Source organism: Rousettus aegyptiacus, unplaced genomic scaffold (genome assembly GCF_014176215.1).
Source record: "Rousettus aegyptiacus isolate mRouAeg1 unplaced genomic scaffold, mRouAeg1.p scaffold_m13_p_22, whole genome shotgun sequence".
NCBI classification, from domain to species: Eukaryota; Metazoa; Chordata; class Mammalia; order Chiroptera; family Pteropodidae; genus Rousettus; species Rousettus aegyptiacus.
The window spans coordinates 166,454-187,872 of NW_023416298.1; the positions used below are offsets into that span (position 1 = coordinate 166,454).

General features: G+C 33.7%; 1 protein-coding gene and 1 long non-coding RNA gene across 6 annotated transcripts in view; one reads left to right on the forward strand and one right to left on the reverse strand.

The window, feature by feature from the left end:
• Nucleotides 1–7,420: 7,420 nt before the first annotated feature.
• On the reverse strand, nucleotides 7,421–20,118 carry LOC107497877. The gene is made up of 3 exons (XR_001593901.2): nucleotides 19,798–20,118; nucleotides 12,319–12,454; nucleotides 7,421–8,402 (listed from the first exon to the last, which is right to left on the reverse strand). It is a non-coding gene; the product is annotated as an uncharacterized LOC107497877 (long non-coding RNA).
• Nucleotides 19,406–21,419, forward strand: part of CR2 (complement C3d receptor 2) — a 32,785-nt gene continuing 30,771 nt past the window's right edge. For 3 of the 5 annotated variants that reach the window (XM_016120117.2, XM_016120125.2, XM_016120135.2), the window contains exon 1: nucleotides 19,406–19,582. In XM_016120117.2, coding sequence (XP_015975603.2) covers nucleotides 19,507–19,582 — 76 coding nt within the window. In that variant the 5' untranslated portion in view covers nucleotides 19,406–19,506. The remainder of the gene's footprint in view (nucleotides 19,583–21,419) is intronic. The other 2 variants (XM_016120162.2, XM_016120152.2) reach the window with 2 other exon arrangements.

Consider the following 21,419-nt stretch of genomic DNA (forward strand, 5'->3'; position numbering starts at 1 on the left):
ACAAAAGTGCCAGAACCATGACAAAATTTACTGACAATATAATGGATTTTTAACAGCTGAAGAAACTAATGTTAATGGTACAAGGAGAAAGTGGAGAAAGTGATTCAATGGAGTAATTCAGAATTAAAGCAATAGAATGGAGAAATAAATGAATAACAATACCTGGGCCTAAAACAGAGCTTTTTTTTTTTTTTTTTTTTTTTTTTTGTTCTAACCAGAGCTAAAGTAGAGACTGAAATCCAGTCCAACCCAGGCTCCCCAGTCAGGCTCTTTCTGCCTGGGGGGGCCTTGTTCTAGAGACCACTGCAAGTGGTACAGTATATCAAGAAATCCTCATGACTGCTGTTAAACTTGTAAAATCACCAGCCAAAAGAGCAGCAATGGCTTGTAAATTAAAAGACCCCTAGAGGAAAAAATGCGCGTCTAATCACTATGAGCAATTTCACATTTTATTACTTATTCTGCTTATACAAAGTGTTTCACAGAAGTAAAAATTTAAATGTATGTCTTACAGTATACTGGGGGACTCTTCTTTGTAACTCATGGTGGCTGAAAACATCCAAGGTATTAAAAGATAAATGGTCATTAATAGGAGTGGAGAATAAGTTTAGATGCAGTGGTTCATAAATATTTTCATGTATTATTTAATGTTGTTGCATGAACTGTTTTCTAAAACTCCTAAAGGAAGAATGATTCAATTTTTTTTATTTGCTACATACTATAAGGGAACTTGAAATGGCTACTTAATTACCACTTAAAATTATATGTTAGCTGGCAAGAATTTATAGATTTTCTGAGAGATTTACTGTTTGAGAGATGATAGATTGTCTAAATTGCCTATTTCCTGTCACTGCTGATTTTATGTATCTTTGTTCTACATTAATCGGAATCAAAAGTGAGATTGTATATGCATGTGTGCTTTAGTATATTGACTCTCTATTGTCTTGTGATTGCAAGTTGTAGACCCTTCATAAACTTTGGCTTTTCAGCTACTTGCTATATTTGCAAATATTAGCTATCATTGATATACCTCTACTAAATACATATAAAAATAGCCTAATCTCAATTTGTTTTGTTATCCAAAGATCTGGGAAATTTTAAAAGGGGTCTTTGGAAATGTTTATAAAATAAAGATTTTATTATGTTTATTGTTGTTTTTGTATGTTTATTATTTATTTTTATGTTTATTTGTTTATTATTTTGTTTTATGTTTATTATTTTTTATTGCTTTTAAATTTAGAGAAATTGCTTTTATTTTAAGATTTTAATCCTATGGCCTCAGTGAGTATACTGATTTAGAGCTTTTATAGATATGTTAAAATTGCTTTAATAAGCGTATCAGTTTTTTATGTATATCATTATTATCATGAAAAAAATTAAATTTTTACTGGATCATATTAATTACTAATTTTACAGCTTATAGAGTTCAATGAGAGTCAAACTACTTTCCTTGATTACTCTTTGTCTTATTTCCAGCTTTGAGAATAATTCTTTCAAATTCCTCTTAATATACAAACTGAACTCCAACTTAGCAGATAACTACTAATACTTTGTATAACTCAGCACTGTTTTTCTTCAATCTTCGACTCTTCAGTGAAAATTTTTTTAAAAAGAAAATGTTATTACAATATTATTGACTATATTCCCTATGCGGTACATTATATCCCCATGACTTATTTAACTTATAACTGAAAATATGAACCTCTCATTCAATTATAGTTGACATTGTTAGATGGTAATCATTTCTTTAGGTTTATAAATGTTGAATAACTATGGTGTATGCTTGAAACTAACATAATATTGTATGTTAGCTATACTTTAGTAAAATTTTTTAAAAGAAAAAATGATTGCTAAAGTAAATTAGGGAAAGTGATTTTAAAGAAATGATGTCATAAATGTTTAGAATTTAATTTAGCATCAGCAGTAAATTAGTTCATTAAAGTGCTTTTGAAAATGAACTCTAGGCAAGAAAGATGAACTGAAGGACATCTTCACATGTCAGGAAGAAAAAAATAAAAATAATGATACATGATTAATCCTTGTTTTGAAACCAAAGATCTTTGTTTAAAATTTGGGTAAACCCCAAGAAAGAAACAAAGGAACCACTAAGAAAGGGTGAGAAGTCTGGAAGGAGAGTGAAAGGACACTTTCCTCCATGGCTTACTGGTTCCACACTGCTGTTCTCAATCTTGCTGCCTCGGCAGGCAAACATAGGATGACACAGATGACAGCAATTCAGTCTCCATTCCCATTGGGGGGGGGGGGGAGCATATTCTGCACCTCTGAAAACTGTAAGTGGTCAAGTTTTTGCTGCAGTACTACCAAAATACAGAATCTGAAATAGGTTAAATATAGTAAAATATGATATGCAAATCCATGGGTTTTGTGGATAGGTAGGTCCAGATGATAGCAAAATCTCTTCTGCCTTGACTTCAAGGGAGTGAAAAGATAAATGGTGATGAAACATCCGTAAAGAGTTAGGTAGCCTGGAAAGCCCTGTAAATGGCCCCATTTCCTAGCCTCCTGGCCATCCATTAACCTTTGACACCACTAACACCACCACCTGGTCTCAAGGCTCTGAATTGCAAATCGATGTTTGACCATTTCCATGGACAGTTCATTCACTGATTAACATTGTGTCACAGAATTATACCGAGGTAATTTACAATAGGGGTGCTAATTTTAAACTGGCCACTCACTAAAATGATCTAGTGGTTTAAGAGCACGAAAATTGTCCTAGACTGGATCTAGACACTGATTCTGCTCAGCCTATTACATTAATTCTGCTTTCCAAAAGGGAGAGAACACTGCTCTTTATGTGACTCCTGAATGAACTTCTTTCACTATTGAGGGCCCAACATTTCATACCCCCAAGCCAGTATGGAAACCCCCCAAAGATGCAGTTCCTCTTCTGCTTTGTAAATAAACTGACCATATTTTTACAAGAAATTCCTAGGAATTGATTTTCCATTAAAAAAATGACATTTTGTTGTATTCAAGAGACCCACATTCCTAATAATGTTAATTTGATTAGGTGGCAAAAGCATTGCAGCTGTTTTTAAACTCCATATTGGTGTTATGACAGGATTAGTGTCATCACAGATTTTTAAAACACTATTTGAGTTGGGAGAAATTAAGTCTCGTGGAGAATAATTTTCTTCTCTGGTAGTTATCTGACTACTCTCTAACATGTCCATACACCCACTATACATATGTGTTCCTGGCAATACCTTACAAGGTTCAGGTCCCAGACTCTGTCACGACTGAACCGCAACTTGCAGATGTGCTGACCCCGTTGTACAATGGCTATTTCTCTGTGCTAGAGCAAGGATCTAATCCACAACCTTTGTTCTAAGGGTAACCTGAGTGTAAATAAAATTTTGTTGTAAGAAAGGGGGACTAGAAAGAGAGAATTTAGGATGATTTGATATCAATCTCCTTTATAATTCATCAGAAGCTGAAAGTTTCCAAACTGGTCATGGTCATAGATGGTATCTTCAAGTAAACTGCAGTCTGGAAGCATTTTGTTAGGGACCTCTGGGTTGGTTCATTCGACAAACTTAGCAGGTCTTCTTGAGCCATCTGCAGTAATGACCTCTTGTACATTTCTAATATTCACCATTACTTTTATTCTTTTCTCTATTCTTGAAAACTCTCATTAGTCACTTATCCAATTAATTAGACTTTTTAAAAAACCCGATTTGGTTTTTATGTGTTTTTATTTGACTTATTCTTACTCTTATTTTTAGAAAGCCTTCCTTCTATTTTCTTTGGATTTCTTTTTCTAACTTCTTGAAATAGGTGCTTTTTAGAGTTTGCTTTTTTCAATATATCCATGTAAGAATTTGAATTTCTTTCTAGAACCTGCATTAGCTGAATACCATAAATTTCAATATGATATTTCCCTTATGGTTCAGTTTGAAATATATACTAACATATGTTAATTTCTATTATGATTTTTTTCCCTTTGGTGCATGTGTTATTTAGAAATATCTATTTTAATTTTTGAATATATAGATTTTTAAAATTGTTTCCCTTTTAGTTACTGGTTTCTAGCTTAATGGCACTGAGGTCAGACAACATATACTACATGAGTTTACTCTTTGAGGTTTTTTGAAATTTGCTTTATTATTTATTCTGGGGTTAACTTTTATAAATTAGCCCCATTAACTTGAAAGAAAAGATGCGTTCTTCACTTTGGAGGCTCAGTGTTTTATAAGCCCATTATAACATGCATGTTAATTACATTGTACACATTTTCAGTGTATTTGATAATTTTTTGTCTACTTAGTCTATCAACCCTTGATAAATTAAAATTTAACCGTGAATGCAAATTTGTCTATTTCTTCTTATAATTCTGTCAAACTTGACTTAAATATTTTGAGGGTATGTTATGATAGACAGACAAATTTGAAATCATTACATTATCTGAGTGAATTATTCTATTGTCATTATTAAGTGACCCTCTTTATCTCTGGTAATGTTTTCTGATTTAAATTCTATTTCGTAAACAAGTAATCTAACTATACTACATGTCTTTTCCTGGTACGTGCATGTTATACCTTTTCTATTAATAATTTTCAAGTTTTCTGTATCTTTATATTCTTTATAAATAGTTTTCTTGAGAATAGTTCACATACCATACAGTTAATACAATTAAAGTGTACATTCAATGGTTTTTAGTACACTTACAAATATGTGCAACAATCACTACAGTTAGTTTGAGAACATTCTCATCACCTCAGGGAGAAACCCTGTACCCTTTAGTTATCACCCTACTATCTTTTCCAATTTACTTTCTGTCTCTATAGATTTCCCTACTATAAACTTTCACATAAATAGGATCATGTAATGTGTGGAATTTTGTAACTGGCTTCTTTCACTTAGCATTATTTCAAGATTCATCCAACTTGTAACATGTATTAGTACTTTATTATTTGCAATGGCAAAATAATATTCCATTGTATAGATTGTTTATCCATTCATTCATCAGTTGATTACCAATTGGGTTGTTTCCACCTTTTGGCTATTAAGAATAATGCTACTATTAACATTCATGTATAAATTTTAGTGTAGACATATGTTTAATTTCTCTTGAGTATATCCTTATGAGTGGAATTGCTAGGTTTAATCATTTGAGGAACTATCAAAATGTTTTCCAAAGTATCTGCACAATTTTACATTCCCACCAGCAGTGTATAAGGGTTCCAATTTCTCCACATTCTTGAAACACTTTTTATTATCTGAGTTTGTCATTCTAACAATTCTAGCAAGCCTCTATTTCTGTTCCCAGTAGCCCAAAAGTCTTTCAGAATCAAAGTTCAAATTTTCCCACAATCCCCAAAATGCCCAACTGGCTTCTCTCTTATTTTTTCCTGATAATTCTATTTGTGTATTCTAACTATATATACTTGCATGGATATCTAGATAGATTGATCCATATCCACATGTGCACACACATACACATGTATTCTAGCACTTAGAGTTGTTTTCAATGGAATGATCCATCTATCTAATTTTGGACATAATGTAACTGAAAGTAGAATTTTGTTTTTTTTTCATTTTTTACTGTATTTTTTTCTGGTTGATACGTAAGTTTCTTTATATATTCTGCATAATAATCTTAATTATAGTTATATGTATTGCAAATGTCTTATGTAGTTCATGTGGTTTTACTTTTAATAGTGCCTTTTAATAAAGAAAGTTTTTAATTTTAATATAGTTGAATCCATCAAACTTTTCCTTTAGGGTTTTCATTTTTTATGTCTATTATAAGAAATATTTCTTTACCATAAGGTCATAAACATATTCTCATATTTTTCCTCTAATTATTTTAATGTCTTGTCTTTCACATTTATGCATTTTTCCATTAGGAATAGACTCAGTGTGTATGAGGTTGGGATTCCAGTTCATTATTTTATTGTGTCTAACTGATTGTCCCAACAATATTTATTGAATAGTCCCATCTTTCACTAGTGATCTTCAGTGCCACCTATGACATATGTCTATTTTCTGTACACGAAGTCTTTCTCTTATTTCTCATCCATTTATTTGACTATGCATTAACAAATACCAAACTGGATCTTGAAGAGATATTTGCACTCCAATGTTTATTGCAGCATTATTCACAATAGCTAAGATATGGAAAGAACCTAAACAGCCTTTGACAGATGAATGGGCAAAGAAAATGTGATATACAGATATACACAATGGAATATTATTCAGCCATGAGAAAATGGAAATTCTGCCATTTATGACAAAATGGATGAACCTAGAGGACATTATCTTTAGTGAAATAAGCCAGATGGAGAAATACAAATATTGCATGGTATCACTTGTATCTGGATTCTAAAAAAATTTTTTAAAAAGCTGATTGCATAGAAACAACAGATATATTGGTGGTTACCAGGGGCTGGAAGGAAGAAATGGGGAGGAAGAAATGTAGGTCAAGGGTATAAATTTTCAGTTTTAAGAAGAATAAGTTCTAAGGATCTATTGTACAGCACAGGGACTTTAATTAATAATACAGTATTGGGCATTGTATACTTGAAAGTTGCTGAGAGTATGGCTTACGTGTTCTCAGCACATACACACAAAATAGTTAACTGTTTGAGATAATATCTGCATTATCTTGATTTTGGTAATCATTCCACATTACATATGTATATCAAATCATCACATTGTATATTTTAAATATATATAATTCTACTTGTCAATTATTCATCAATAAGGTTGGAATAAATAAATATATACTTTTAGCCTCTTCCCCCTAAAAGAATTTATAACTTGATACTTAGTGGAACAAGTATCACCAAGTGTCACTTTGTTTTGGCCTTTGCCTTTCCTTATATATTTTAGAATTACATTGCCAAGTTCCTTGAAAAATGTCGTTAAATTTTGACTAAAATTGCATTGAATCTACAGATCAGGTTGTAGAGAGCTAATATATTTTCTTTATTTTATCTTCTTATCTATGAATGGGCTTATGTATTCACTTAGGTCTTATTCAATTTCTCTGAATAACATTTTATAATTTTCTCTATAAATTTTCCTTACGTATTTTGTCAGATTTCTTCTTATGTATATATTTTTAGTAAGCATCCTGTTTTCTTTGGGTTTAAAATGAGATGTTTCTACTATTTCACCATAAACAATGGTTATTTATTGAAGGTTTTTTGCATACTCTTATCTTGTTAAGAGAGTTCCCTTTAATTCTTATTTATCTAACAGGGCTTTTAAAAAATTTCTGGCTGTTGAAATATGCATTTTTTGTAAGCCAATATTTAGATTGACTAAATATAGATTGGTAACCACCAATTTATCTGTTGTTTCTATGAAATCAGCTTTTTTTTTTTTCAGAATCCACATACAAGTGATACTATGCAGTATTTGTGTTTCTCCATCTGGCTTATTTCACTAAAGATAATGTCCTCTAGGTTCATCCATTTTGTCATATGGATAAATATCCATATGACATAGTTAATATTTTGTGAGTTTACATTTGGTTGATCTTAATCTGTGAAAATTCTGATGGTCTCCATTAAAGATGCTTCCTCTGAAGAGGACTGTGTTTCCTTCAGTCAGAAGCCAGCGGACCACTTAGTGTTCTTTTAGGTTAGCCAGCTTAATTGATGAATTTTTAGGTCAATCACCTTGTGTAAATCTCTACACACAAAGCTTAGTCTCCTGGTTGTAGTAAAACTTGACATTTGCTCTCAGTGCAACCTGCCATTTGTGTATACTTATAACTCACTGCTCCAGTTTTAGTGCCATTTAGATTTTTTTATTGGCCCCATTGGCAAAAACTTCTATAAAGTCTGTATTTTGTTTATAGTAAAAAATTTAAAAATTTTTCCAATACATACCTAATTTCTTAAGTGTAGTACAATGGGATGACTATATGAATAATCTCCATTCCCTCCCATGGGATTCATGTATTTATTTACTCAACAAATTCCTCTTAAGTGTCTACCATGTGTCATTAATAGTCTAGGAACCAGGAAGTTTTGTCATAGAAAAACAGATACACGCACAAAAAATACAGGTGCATTCAAGAACAGCAGAAGACATTGTGATTGGGGTTGTGGGGTGTGTAAGAAGAGGAAAGTAGCAGAAAATGAATTCATAGGTTAAAGGGAACCAGATCACATAGAATTACACAGATTAGACTTAAGATATTACTTCAAATGAGACAGAAACTTATTGAAGGGTATGAAGCAAAAAGATTTTTTTTGTTCCCAAAGGTTTAAATAAGATAACTGCAAGATACTAGACACTCAGCATACTTACCTGCTGAATATTGAGTTTTGGTGTTAGTGAGAGGTCTTTATTTGCAAAAGAATATATTGTGGAAATCCAGAACTGAGCACAAGAAAAAAACACCAAATGCATCATGGGTCCACCTGTAAAATAAAGGAAATGAAACAAATGCAAAAAACCATGAATGAATTACTTCATAATCTCAGTAATCATAAAGGCTTTCTCACTATGGCTCATGATCCAGATACAATAAAAGAAAAGACTGATAGCTTGACTACATAAATTAAAAAAAAAAATGCTTATGAGGCAAAAAGACATCATAAACACATTACTTACATACATATCAGAAGGGCAAAAATTAGAAAGCTGGATGATGTTTAGGGTTGGCAGGGATGTGGAGGCAGAAGAATCCTGGTTCACTGTTGGTAGGAGTGCAGACTGATGGAAGGGGTCCAATCTGGTATTAATCAGTTGAATATACTTTATAACCCAATAATTCTGCTCCAAGGTGAATTTCCTTCAAAAATTCTCTTATAATTTCATTGATACATATATAAGGATGTTCATGATAGTATTGAAATAGCAAGTGTTAGAGGCAATCTGGGTGACCAACATCTGCTCTTAATTTACATAGGTGTCATTGTGCTATAGGCCTTATTCTGTATCTTTTTTTTTCACTCGAGACTATTTTTTAATATCCATCCATTTTGCTAAATGTACACTTAATTATTGCTGCACGTACCATAGTAGCTGTACCAATTTACAGTCCCACCAGCAGTGTATGAGGGTTCCTTTTTCTCTGCATCCTCTCTCACATTTGTTATTAATTGTTCTGTTGATTATAGCTATTCTAAATGGTGTGAGGTGATACTGCACTGTGGTTTTGATTTGTATTTTCCTAATAGCTAACAATGTTGAGCATCTTTTGATATATTTCTTGGTCATTTGTATATCCTCTAGGGAGAAGTATCTGTTCAGTTCCTCTGCCCATTTTTTTTGTTGTATCATTTGCTTTTTGTTGTTATTGAGTCGTATGAGTTCTTTGTCTATTTTGGATATTAGGCCCTTATTGGAGGCATTGCTTGCAAATATATTTTCCCATTTGGATCTTGTCTCTTTAACTTGTTGACGGTTTCTTTTGCTGAGCAGAAGCTTTTTACTTTGATGTAGCCCCATTCATTTATTTTAGCTTTTCTTCTCTTGATTTTGAGGTCAAATTCATAAAATCTTCTTTAAGTCCAAGGTACTTGAGCTTAGTTCCTATGTTTTCTTCTATGCATTTTATTGACTCCAGTCTTATATTCAGGTCCTTAATCCATTTTGAGTTAATTTTTCTGTGTGGTGATAGACAACATTCTAGTCTCATTCTTTTGCAGGTGATCTTCCACTTTTCATAGCAGCATTTATTGAAGAGGCTTTCCTTTCTCTGCTGTATGTTTTTGGCCTTTTTGTCAAAAATTATTTGCCCATATAAATATGGGTTTACTTCTGGACTCTTAAAATAAATAAATAAATAAATAAATAAATAGATAGATAGATAGATAGATAAAATCAAAAGATAATTGACTGAGAGAAAACATCTTCAAAAAATGATAGAAAAATGAACAGAAATATGAATAATTACCAAAAGAATAAAAGCTTAAAATAACTATTAAACCTATTAAGATATGTTCAAGCTAACTCATAATAAGAGGAATGCAAATTGAAAATACACTGAGATACAATTTCTTACCTATTAGATTGGTTAAAATTTTAAGCTATGATGACAACACATTTGATTAACAGGTACTCGCATACATTCCAGTTGGGAATCTATATTGATACAATTCATATTGAGGGAATTCTGCAATAGATAACTAAATATGTATTTATCTTTTAAACCAAGAATTCCACTTCTAAAGATTTTCACTGGAGATACACTTCCAACAATAGGAAAAGTAATATGCACTAAATTGCTCTTCACATTATATAGAATTGCAAAATATTAAATATAACCTAAATGTTTATATATAGGAAAATGGTTGAAAAAAACTATGGTACATCTACATAATGAGGTACTATAAGCTGTGAAAGAATGAGGACTATCTCTGAACTTATACAGAGTAAATTCCAGCATATCTGTTAAGTGAAAAAAAGCATAGTGCAAAAAAAGTACATGTAGTATAATAAAGTGCCTAATATATAATAAAGAGAAATAAGAAGACATAATGTGTCTGCTCATTTGGGAAAAAATAAAAGACAGATAAGCCAGAAACTACTGAAATTGGATACTCATGAAAGGTGGGTGGAAATAATGTGGAAAGAAAGAGAATGGGTATAGAATGGGTATAGAAATATCACAGAAGTGATATTTCTCTGATCATATCTTTTCATATAGTCCTGACATTCAGAACTATGTTAATGTTTCACTTATGCAAAAATTAAAAATTGAAACAGGGTAGGAAGAAACCTAAAAAGAAGTAGAAATAGAACAAATAAATCTAGCTACATTATATAACCACACTGAAATGGGTGGGGTGGTAATTAGTCTCAGCAGATTTTGAACAGATTAATGTTATTTTTATGCTCTCAGGTTAAAAACAAGACAAAACTTTGGGTCCTGGACACACAATGTGATATACAGATGATATGTTATTGAATTGTATACTTGAAACCTATATAATTTTATTAACAATGTCACTCGGATAAATTTAATAAAAAATAAAATAAATAAAAATTTTTTTAAAAAAACTTTAAAAACTAGTAGATTTGCTTTCACCATGGTATAGGATTAGCAATTCCAAAACAACTTTCTGTTTGTTCTAAGATTAAGCAAAAAAGTTAATATATTATGAGTAATGAAAACTATGTATTTTACTGTTAGAGAAAGGAGTCAAAATATGGAAAGAGGGATGGTTATGTTATCTATGGTATTGAACTGGAATGTGAAGAATTGATATAAAATTCATGTGATATATAAATATAGATATAAGTAGATTCAAATAGACATAGAAACAGGTATATATACACATGTATTTCCTGCACTGCTTTCCAAGAGGGCATAGAAGCAATGATACTCCAATAGTAATGAACACAATTGCCATCTAGAACTTGGTTTTCAAATATCATTCTCTGCTAAAAAGGACCAGCATTCTTTGGAGACATGACAAGTTCCAGTGCTGGGCCTGGAAAAATACAAGATAAGCCTGGGACATCTTGTTTTGCAGAAAAAAAGACCTTAAAGAAATGAGGGGAACTGATCAATACAACACAAGCTAATTTGAGGACTCTTGTTAGCCAAATCAGGGGCAATCTGACCACCAAAATAAACAATGGTAATAATAAATTATGACCCACTGAATAAATAAAATCTATATTGATATAGACATTGAATCCATGTCGATATAGATAAATAAGTGAAATGAGAAAGAAGGAAAGCTTTCCTTTATAATAGAATGCCAATTAATGAATATAATAATAATGATTGAATGAGAAAAAATGCCATGTAGCAACTATCATAGTAAGCATTTATTTAGACAAGGGTTATCTAAAACACTAAATACTAAAATTAGTGGTGAAAATTTGATGAAAAATGAGACATTTACATAGTTTTAAAGTATCTCCTCATAAAATGCTTATTAATTACAAAGGAAAATGGTAACTTTATGCTAGAGAAACCTAGCAAACAACGCCTTATCTAAGTGATCAAATTTGAACCATCAGCAACAGGATAAATAGACAATATATGCCTCCTGATATAATGCACTGAAAAAAAACCCCACAACATTTCTTCTGTGATGTTTCTTCCAAGAAGGCATAACCTGGATCTAGACATAAAGAAATATCAGACAAAACCAAATTGAGGCATGTGGTAGCCAGCCTCCAAGATGGCTCCAAGTGATCTCTGCCTCCTGGTATTTCCATTCATGTATAGTGCCTTCTTACACTAAAAAGGGCTGTTCTGCACATCTTTATTATATGAGTGAGCAAAAGAGAGAGAGTGATGAAAGAGAGAGAGAGACAGAGACAGAGACAGAGACAGAGACAGAGAGAATTTTATTATAAGAAATTGGCACATACAATTATGGAGGTTGACAAGTCCCAAGATCTGTACAAGATCTGTAAAGTGAGCTGGCAAGCTGAGAGCCAAATTGTAGCTCTTGTCTGAAGGACAGCAGGCTTGAGATGTAGGAAGATCTTACATTTCAGCTTGAATCTGAAAGCAAAAATAAACAAACAAATAAACAATGTCTGGTTTGAGGATAGTCAGACAGGAGGAATTCCAGCTTACTTAGGGAATTGCTTTTACGCCTATTCAGGCCTTCAACTGATTGGATGAGGCCCACCCACATGAGATTGTTTTACTCAGTCTACTGATTTAAATGTTAATCTCAGGGTTTTGGGTTCAAAATGGTGACACAGAAGTCTTCTGAATTCACCTGCTCCCATATACAGGCCAATTCTAAGCTACATATGGAATAATTCCCTCTGATAGAAATCCAGAAACCAGCTGAGTGACACCTATACTGGAAAAATAAGAAAAAGACCCTCATCAAAATGAGTAAAAAAGGCTAAGACATAATCTTTCCATAAAACTCACCCCAGTACAGTGACATATAATTGAAAGTAAACTGAATTTCCAGCTTCTTCCTGAAAAGTAAAGGGCTTGGACCCAATATCTAGCACTCTAACTCTTAAGACTTCCACCAGAGGGATGGGTCCCCAAAAAACTAGCTCTGAAAGCTCACATCCATGAGATCCATAGGTTATAATGAACTAAGAGACAGTTCTTAAAATGCTCATATGGACTTATTGTGGCTGTCTTCCCAATGTTTGGCTGAGAGGCAATGGAAAAAAATGCTCATCTCCCTGCCTTTCTGGAAGGCCTATTTGGATAACTTAAAAGTTGTATGCAGATCAAGCTTCTATGTTACCACACATCTAGAGATATACTACAATCCTCTCTGTCAACCAGGGAGACCTATGAGTCCCATCTCCAAATTTCCCCTCTGGCCAGTTCCGGGTCACTGATGTCACCCCAGAAAGAGCTTGTTTATACATCTAACATCCTGGCTTTGTGGCTGCCACCCAAGGAACAAACTCCTTGATGGCCAGGCTCTGTGGCCAGTGCTGCTTGAGTTCCAGATCCCAAAGGACTGTAGCAAACAATGAAACGGTTATTAACCAGCTATCTTTCCAAGGCTCAGACAGAAATTCCCAGCTCCATCTTTTCCTAAACCACTGAGAGCACTAGAACAAAAGAAACATGGCTTGGGCAATCACAAAGATTTGAGAGACAACCAAGAGATAGGGTTGAGATGAATGATAAGGTTCATCTCCTACATAAGATCACTCTCAAGACTGGAAGAGGTTGGCTCTTTCATCTGATGCACCAACAGCAAGTCAAGGAAAATGAAGAAACAGGAATATATCACATACAAAATAATATGACAAACTCAGAAACAGACCTTCATGAATGATAAAGAGTTCAAAATAATTGACATAATGATGATCACTGAGATCAGGAGAACAATGCATAAACGAAGTAAGAATTTAAACAAAGAGATGGAAAATATAAGAAAGAGTAAAAAATAAATCATAAAGCTGAAGAATCCAATAACTAAACTAAAAAATTCAGTAGAAGGGTTTAATATAAAATTAAATCGAGTAGAAGAAAGGATCGGCAAACTGATAAAAAAAAAAGACAGTGGAATTAATCCAATAAAAGGAAGAAAAGAAATAAAAATATTGAGGATAACTGAAGGGGCACCATCAACTAGATCAATATGTATGTTAGAGGAGATTATTATAGAAGGAAAAGAGAGAGAGAGAGAGAGGGACATAAAGCTTATTCAAAAAATAATAGGTGAAAAGTTCTCTAACCTAGGGAAAGAAATGGATATCAGATCCAGAAATACCATAGATTTCTAAAGATTAATTCAAAGAGACCCAAATCAAGATACATTATAATTAAATTGTCAAAAGTTAAAGACAAGGAGAGATCCTTAAAAGCATGACAAGAAAAACGTGTTATGTACAAGGGAACTCCCATAAGACCATTAGCAGATTTTTAAGCAGAAACTTCTAGCTGGAAGGGAGCGGCATAACATACTCAAGTGCTGGGGGAAAACAAACCAACCTACCAACCAAGAATACTCTGCCTAGCAAAGTTGTCCTTGAGAATTGATGGAGAGATAGAGATTTCCAGACATGCAAAAGATGAAGTAATTAATAACAACAAGACCAGTCTTACAAAAAATGTTAAAGGAACTTCTTCAAGCTGAAATAAAAGGGTGCAAAATAGTAACAGAAGAACATATGAACTTATAAATCCCATTAGTAAAGATAAATATATAATTAAATTCAGAATACTCTAATGTTGTAATGGTGGTAGATAAATCACTTATAAATCTAGTATGAAGGTAAAAAGACAAAAGTAATAAAAATAACTATAACTATAATATTTGTTAGTGGATACACAGGTACAAAATGTAAATGATGATGTCAAAAACATAAAGCTTTAGAGGAGGAGAGTAAAAAATAGAACTTTAGTATGTGTTCAAACAAGTTATTATCAGATTTAAAAAGACAGTTATAAATCTAAAGTGTATTATATAGATACACAAAAGATAAAGAGAAAGGAGTCTAAGCATACTACTACAGAAAATCATTAAGTCACAAAGCGATAAAGAGAAGAAAAGAACCCAGGAACTACAAAACAGCAAAAAGCAATGAATAAAATGGCAATAGTAAGTCCATACCTCCCAATAATTACTTTACGTGTGAATGGACTAAATTCTTTGATCAAAAGACAGAGTGGCTGAATGGATTAAAAATAAAATCAAGACCCAACTCTGTGCCACCTACAGGAGAAGGGAATACTTCCAAACTCATTTTTAACGGCCAGCATTACACTCATAGAAAAACCAGAGGAAAACACTAAAAGAAAAGAACATTATAGGCCAACATCTCTTATCAACAAAGATGCAAAAATCCTTAACAATATATCAGCAAATCAAATTCAACAATATATTTAAAGCATCATTCATCAAGATCAAGTGAAATTTATTCTAGGAATGCAAGGATGGTTCAACAGTCATGAATCAATTAATGTGATACCTCATATTAATAAAATGAAGGATAAAAACCATATGATCATCTCAATAGATGTAGAAACAGCATTTGACAAAATTCAACATCCATTCATGATAAAAACCCAATAAACTAGGTAGAAAGGGAATATACCTTAATATAATAAAGTCCATATATGATGAACCCACAGCTAACGTCATACTTAATTGTGAAAAGCTGAAAGCTCGACCTTTAGGATTAGGAACAAGACAAAGATGACCACTTTTGCCAGTACTGGAAGTCCTAGTCAGAATAATTCATCAAAAAAAAAAAAAAAAAAGAGGCATTTAAATCAGTCAAGAAAAAGAGATAAGAGGCATTCAGATCAGAAAGGAAAAAGTAGAACTGTGTTTATTTCTAGATGACATGATATTACATATAGAAACCCTAAAGACTCTACTAAAAATTCTTAGAACTAATAATAAATTCGGTAAAGTTTCAGGATACAAAAATATATTACATTTCTATACACTAAAAACAAACTATCAGAAAAAGAATAAGAAAACAATATTATTTACAATTGCATAAAAAAGAATAAAATACTTAGGAAATATTTTAGCCAGGGAGTTAAAAGATCTATATTAAGACACTGATGAAAGAAATTGAAGAAGATACCAAAAAATGGAAAGATATTCTGTGTTCATGGATAGGAAGAATTAATATTGTTATGTCCGTAGTATCCAAAGTGATCTACAGATCCAATGCAATTCCTACAAAAATTCCAATGACATTTTTCACATAAATAGAAAAAAATCCTAAAATTTGTATGGAACCCACAAAAGACCCCAAGTAGTCAATGCAATCTTGAGAAGGAAGAACAAAGCTGGAGGCATCACACTTTCTGATTTCAAACTATATCACAAAGCTATACAAATCAAAACAGTATGATATTGGCATAAAAAGAGATATATAGATCAATGATATAGAATAAAGTATCCAGAAATACACCCAAGAATCCATGGCCAATTAATTTATGAAAAAGGAGACAAGATATAGAATAGGAGAAGGATAATATCTTCAATAAATAGTATTGGTCCAACTTGACAGTCACATGCAAAAGAATAGAACCGTACTGCTATCTTACAATATAAACAAAAAATCAACAGAAAGTGTATTAAAGACTTGAACATAAGACCTAAAAACATTAAAATCCTAGAAGAAAACATAGGTGGTAAGCTCCTTGGCATTGGTCTTGGCAATGATTTTTCATATTTGACAACAAAAGCAAAGGCAACAGAAGCAAACATAAACAAGTGCGACTACACCAAACTAAAAGCTTCTGTACAGCAAACATGCAAAGTTGTTCAACATCACTAATCATCAAGTGTGAGATGTATCTTCACACTTAATAGAATGGCTAGCATCAAAAAGATAAGAGATAACAAGTGTTGGAGAGGGTATGTATAAAAGGGAACCCTTGTAGTCTATTGGTGGGAATGTAAATTGGTGCAGCCACTATGGAAAACAGTAAGACAATTCCTCAAAAACTTAAAAATAGAAAAAAAAAATAGAAGCCATAAATCCAAATATATGAACAATAAAATTAAATGTTTACCAGATTAAAAAGTTCAATCAAAACACACATGTTTTATGAGTGCATGAAATGCAAGAACTATATTCTGTCTGCAGGAAACACAGAGTAGATTCAAAATATAAATAAAATGTGAGTTTTTAAAAATTGAAAAATGTTAATATGCAAACAATCACACACACAAAAATAGAATTACCATATGATCCAGCAATTCCACTTCTGGGTTTATATCTGAAGGAAAAGATATCATGATCTCGAAGAGATGGATAAATGGAAAGAGAAAATACAATACATGCACACAATGGAATATTATTCAACCATTAAAAAGAAGAAAATCTTGCCATTTGTGACAACTTAACTGGACTTTGAGAGCATTGTGCTAAGTAAAATAAGTCAGACAGAGAAAGATGAATATATAATTATCTCACTTATGTGCAGAATCTAGCAAAATGGAACTCAGGGGACCAGAGAGCAGATTGGCGGTTGCCGAAGATGGAGGGCAGGTAGTGGGGGAAATGAGTGACGGTGGTCAAAACACACAAACTTCCTGTTATACGGTAAGTTTTGGGGATGTAATGTACAACATGTTGACTATATTTAACAATATTATATTAATACTATATTGTATATTTGAAAGTCAATAAGAGAATAGATATTAAAAGTTCTTATCATAAGCAAAAATATAACATGTGGATGATGATAATTAACTAAGCTTACTTTGGTAATCATTTCATGATATATATATTTCAAGTCATTATGTTGTATATCTTAAACTAATATTATGTCAATTATATCTCAATAAACTGGGAAAAAAAACAAAATGGAAATAATAAAAATAAATCTATTAGTTACCACTATAAAATATGTTAGTCTCATCCAAAAGACCCTCCAGAAAGCCTCAGAATATGCTTGACCATATGCTGGACACTCTATAGCCCAGTCATGTCAACACATAAAATTAACCCTCATAGTATACAATAGGATATTGTGGGAGTGACATAGTGTAACTTCTGAGGATAGATTATAAAAGATATTGTGGCTTCTGCCTTTTTATCTTGTTCTGGGAGAAGAACTAGAATTAGCCACCATGTCAAAAGGACACTCAAATAACTCTATGATGAGGTCCACATGGTGCAGATATGATGCCTTCAGTAAACAGCCATGTCAGTGAGTCATCTTAGACATGGACCCTCTAGTCCCAGCCAAGCCTTCAGATAGCTGCAGTTCTGGTTGATGTCTTGACTGCAGTTTCACGAGAGATCTCAAGCTGGAACCACTTAGCTAAGCTGATCTTGAATTCCTGACACACGGAAACTGTGAGATAAATTTTTACTCTTATTTTAAATCAATAAGTTTAGAGTAATTTGTTACTCTGTAATAGATAACTAATTTAAAAGTCATTCTACCAAAATAATTACTATATACCCTTTGAACATATCAAGGTAATGAAAGGCAAGGAAAAAAAAAAAAAAGCCCGAAGGCCTTTTTCAGATTAAATGAGAAAAAAAGACATAATCAAATGCAATGTGTGATCCTTAGTATGATTCTGGACTAGGAAGAAAAAAAAAATGTGTGCGCGCGCGTGTGTGTGTGTGTGTGTGTGTTTTCTATAATTGAGATTATTGAGATGAATGGAGAAATTTGAATAGAGTCTGTCGCTTAGATAATAGTATTATATTTATATTAATTTCCTGTTTTTGCTCATTTCACTGTAGTTAAGGAACAGAATGTTCTTGTTTTTAGGAAATATACACTATAGTATGTAGAGGAGGAGTATGCCTGTGACTAATTTCAAACAGTCTAAAGTAACAATTATATAATTACATAATTATATATATATGTAAATATATACATGCATATATAACTCTCTATATCTATCTAGCTATCTAGTTATCCAAAGTGAGTGACAGAGAATGATAAAACAGTGAAATGTTAACATTTGGGATATATATATATATATATATATATATATATATATACACACACACACACACACATATTCTTTGTATTATTCTTACCACTTTTCTGTAGGAATTATTTAAAAATAAACAGAACATAGTAGAAGTTGTTGCTGTTCCTAAGTTTTCTAGGTAAACTGTTTCTAGGTAAACTGAATCATTAAACTGTTTTTTCAAGCTGAGGGTTGAAATGAATTTAGTGATTTCAAACCAGAATTTTTAAAAACACTAGAAAAGGAGAAGGAAATGGATGGGAAGGATAGTTTAGATCATTGTAAATTAGTAAGGGTGGTTACTATTTTGTGAAATTTTTGTTTCAGTTCTCCAGAGAGACAAATGTGGACTCACTGAGTTAGTTGCACAGTCAAAATTCTGGGAAAAACACTGCATTGAGGACTAGAGTTTGAGCCAACGACTCTGCTCCCCCGCCCCTCCCTTCGCTGCCTAGGCCACCCTCACTCGGGCGAGTGACCCGCCCCCAGACAACCTGCAGGTGTGCGCACAAAGCTAGCACGTGGTGCCAGACACTATTTAAGGGCCCACCTTCCCTTGCTCGCAGCTGCCTCCTGCTCTAGTCTTGCCCTTCCGGAGCTGCCGGAGGCTCGAGGGTCTCGAAACGCATCTCGCCGTTGGGGCTGCCGACGTGGCATGGGCTCCGCAGGCCTGCTCTGGATTTCCTTGGCTCTAGTCACGCCAAGGGTCCTCGGTGAAGGGGAGCACAGAGGTAGGGATACGTCTGGGGAAGGGATGGCCTCCGTGCCGCGATGCAAAGCAGAGTTTAAAGCGAGAAGGCGGGGACAGTGTCGGATGCTTGCCTGCCACCCGCTCCTTAGGGGGACTCCCGCGATTTCTTGGTTCTGAATGTCTTCACTCGCGCCTCCCCCGGCTGGGACTACCAGAACTAGAAGCTGCATCACAGAGGGGCACTGTATGATCTACCTCGTGTGGCAGGTGGAGTCCTTTTCTGTCCTCCCCGGGTTCCCAGCTCCCGAGTCTCAGCAGGTGCTCCTCGCTCTCGCCCCCCGGAGGTCTGCTGTAGTTAACCGTGGCCACGTAACCAAAAACTACCTTTGATTGGCGCAAAGACCGCAGCACGCTCCTCTAGGCACGGGAGTTTCTGCAGCCTCTGAATTTGCTCCTGCCAGTAAAAACAGCAGATTCTCCTTCTTCCTTCCCTGAGTAAGAATGTCTGGTTCCCAGGGATGGTTCAATTTATGTATGTATGTGTGTGTGTGTGTGTGTGTGTGTGTGTGTGTGTGTGTGTGTGTGTGTGTGTAATGAATATGTATATATGTATCTATATATGTATATAAGATATATATTTATATATTTGTATCTGTGTATCCATGTGTGTATACGCATATTTGTATATATGTATATGTGTATATATTTTTTTGATGTATGTAGTTGACTTGATGTGATGTTGATAAAGAGATCTTAAACAATAAACTCCTGGAGTAATTAAGAAAAGTTGAGACCTGCATTAAAACTACAGTTGTCTTTGCGTTACTAACCTTCTGTAATGGTGAGGGCTCCAGAAGGTCTCATTCGACAATTATAATCTCCCCCCCCCCCCCCCCGCCACCCCCCCCACTTCCCGATTGGGGTAATTTTAAAGAAATATTACAGTTTGTTAAGATTAGAGTCTTTTTCAATAAAATAGATCTAACTTTCTAATTACCTTCAGGGTACGGTGAATTCTTCGTTTATTAAGAAGCTTACTATATGCAGACCTCAATAACTGGGTGACTTTTGGCAAGTCATTTACCTCCCTAATCTTCAGTTTCTTCATCTGTGAAATGAAGCTAGTGATAAACTGCCTTACCACATACTGAGCTGTCCTGAATAGCAGATGAAATTGGCAAATGAGTCAGATGTTAGTTGTTACTACTGCGTATCAATAATACTACTGCACCTGTTTTTACGGAGCCAGCATTTAAGATTAACCTCTCCAGCTGGTTAAGGGAAAGTGCATACATTGGTTCTATTACAACTAATTTTGTCTGCTTCCTCACTTTAACTTTCTCCTGACTCTTAATTGAATATTTCCCCAAACCATTATTTTCATCTCTCTCACACCTACATATTAACTCCCTTTGAACAAATGCATGTTCACAACTTTCTCTAACTGAATATTTGAATATTTTAGTTGAACATTTCTCAAACCATTACCTTCATCTTTCTCACACACCTCTATATTAACTCCCTTTGAACAAATGCACATTCATAACTTTCTCTAACACCTCTGCAGCATGCAGTTCCACAGTACCTTGTTTCCCTATTTCGAAATTTTCAGAGAGGCTATTATCAACTGAAAATCACATTCTTCACCAGTCCTGCCAATTCATGAACCCCTCCAAGTATGCCAGAGCACCCCCTCCAAGTACCAGAAAAGGACCACCCTCTAGGTCACTTTACTACAAACACATGAAAGACTAGGTCTACCTGTTTGCCAGCTGTTATAACTAACGTGCTTCTGTTGCTTGTATTATCATTCCTGCACCACATTTTAAACCTAAGCATTATGATTACCTGGGTAACAACCTCCTCTCTTACAGGTC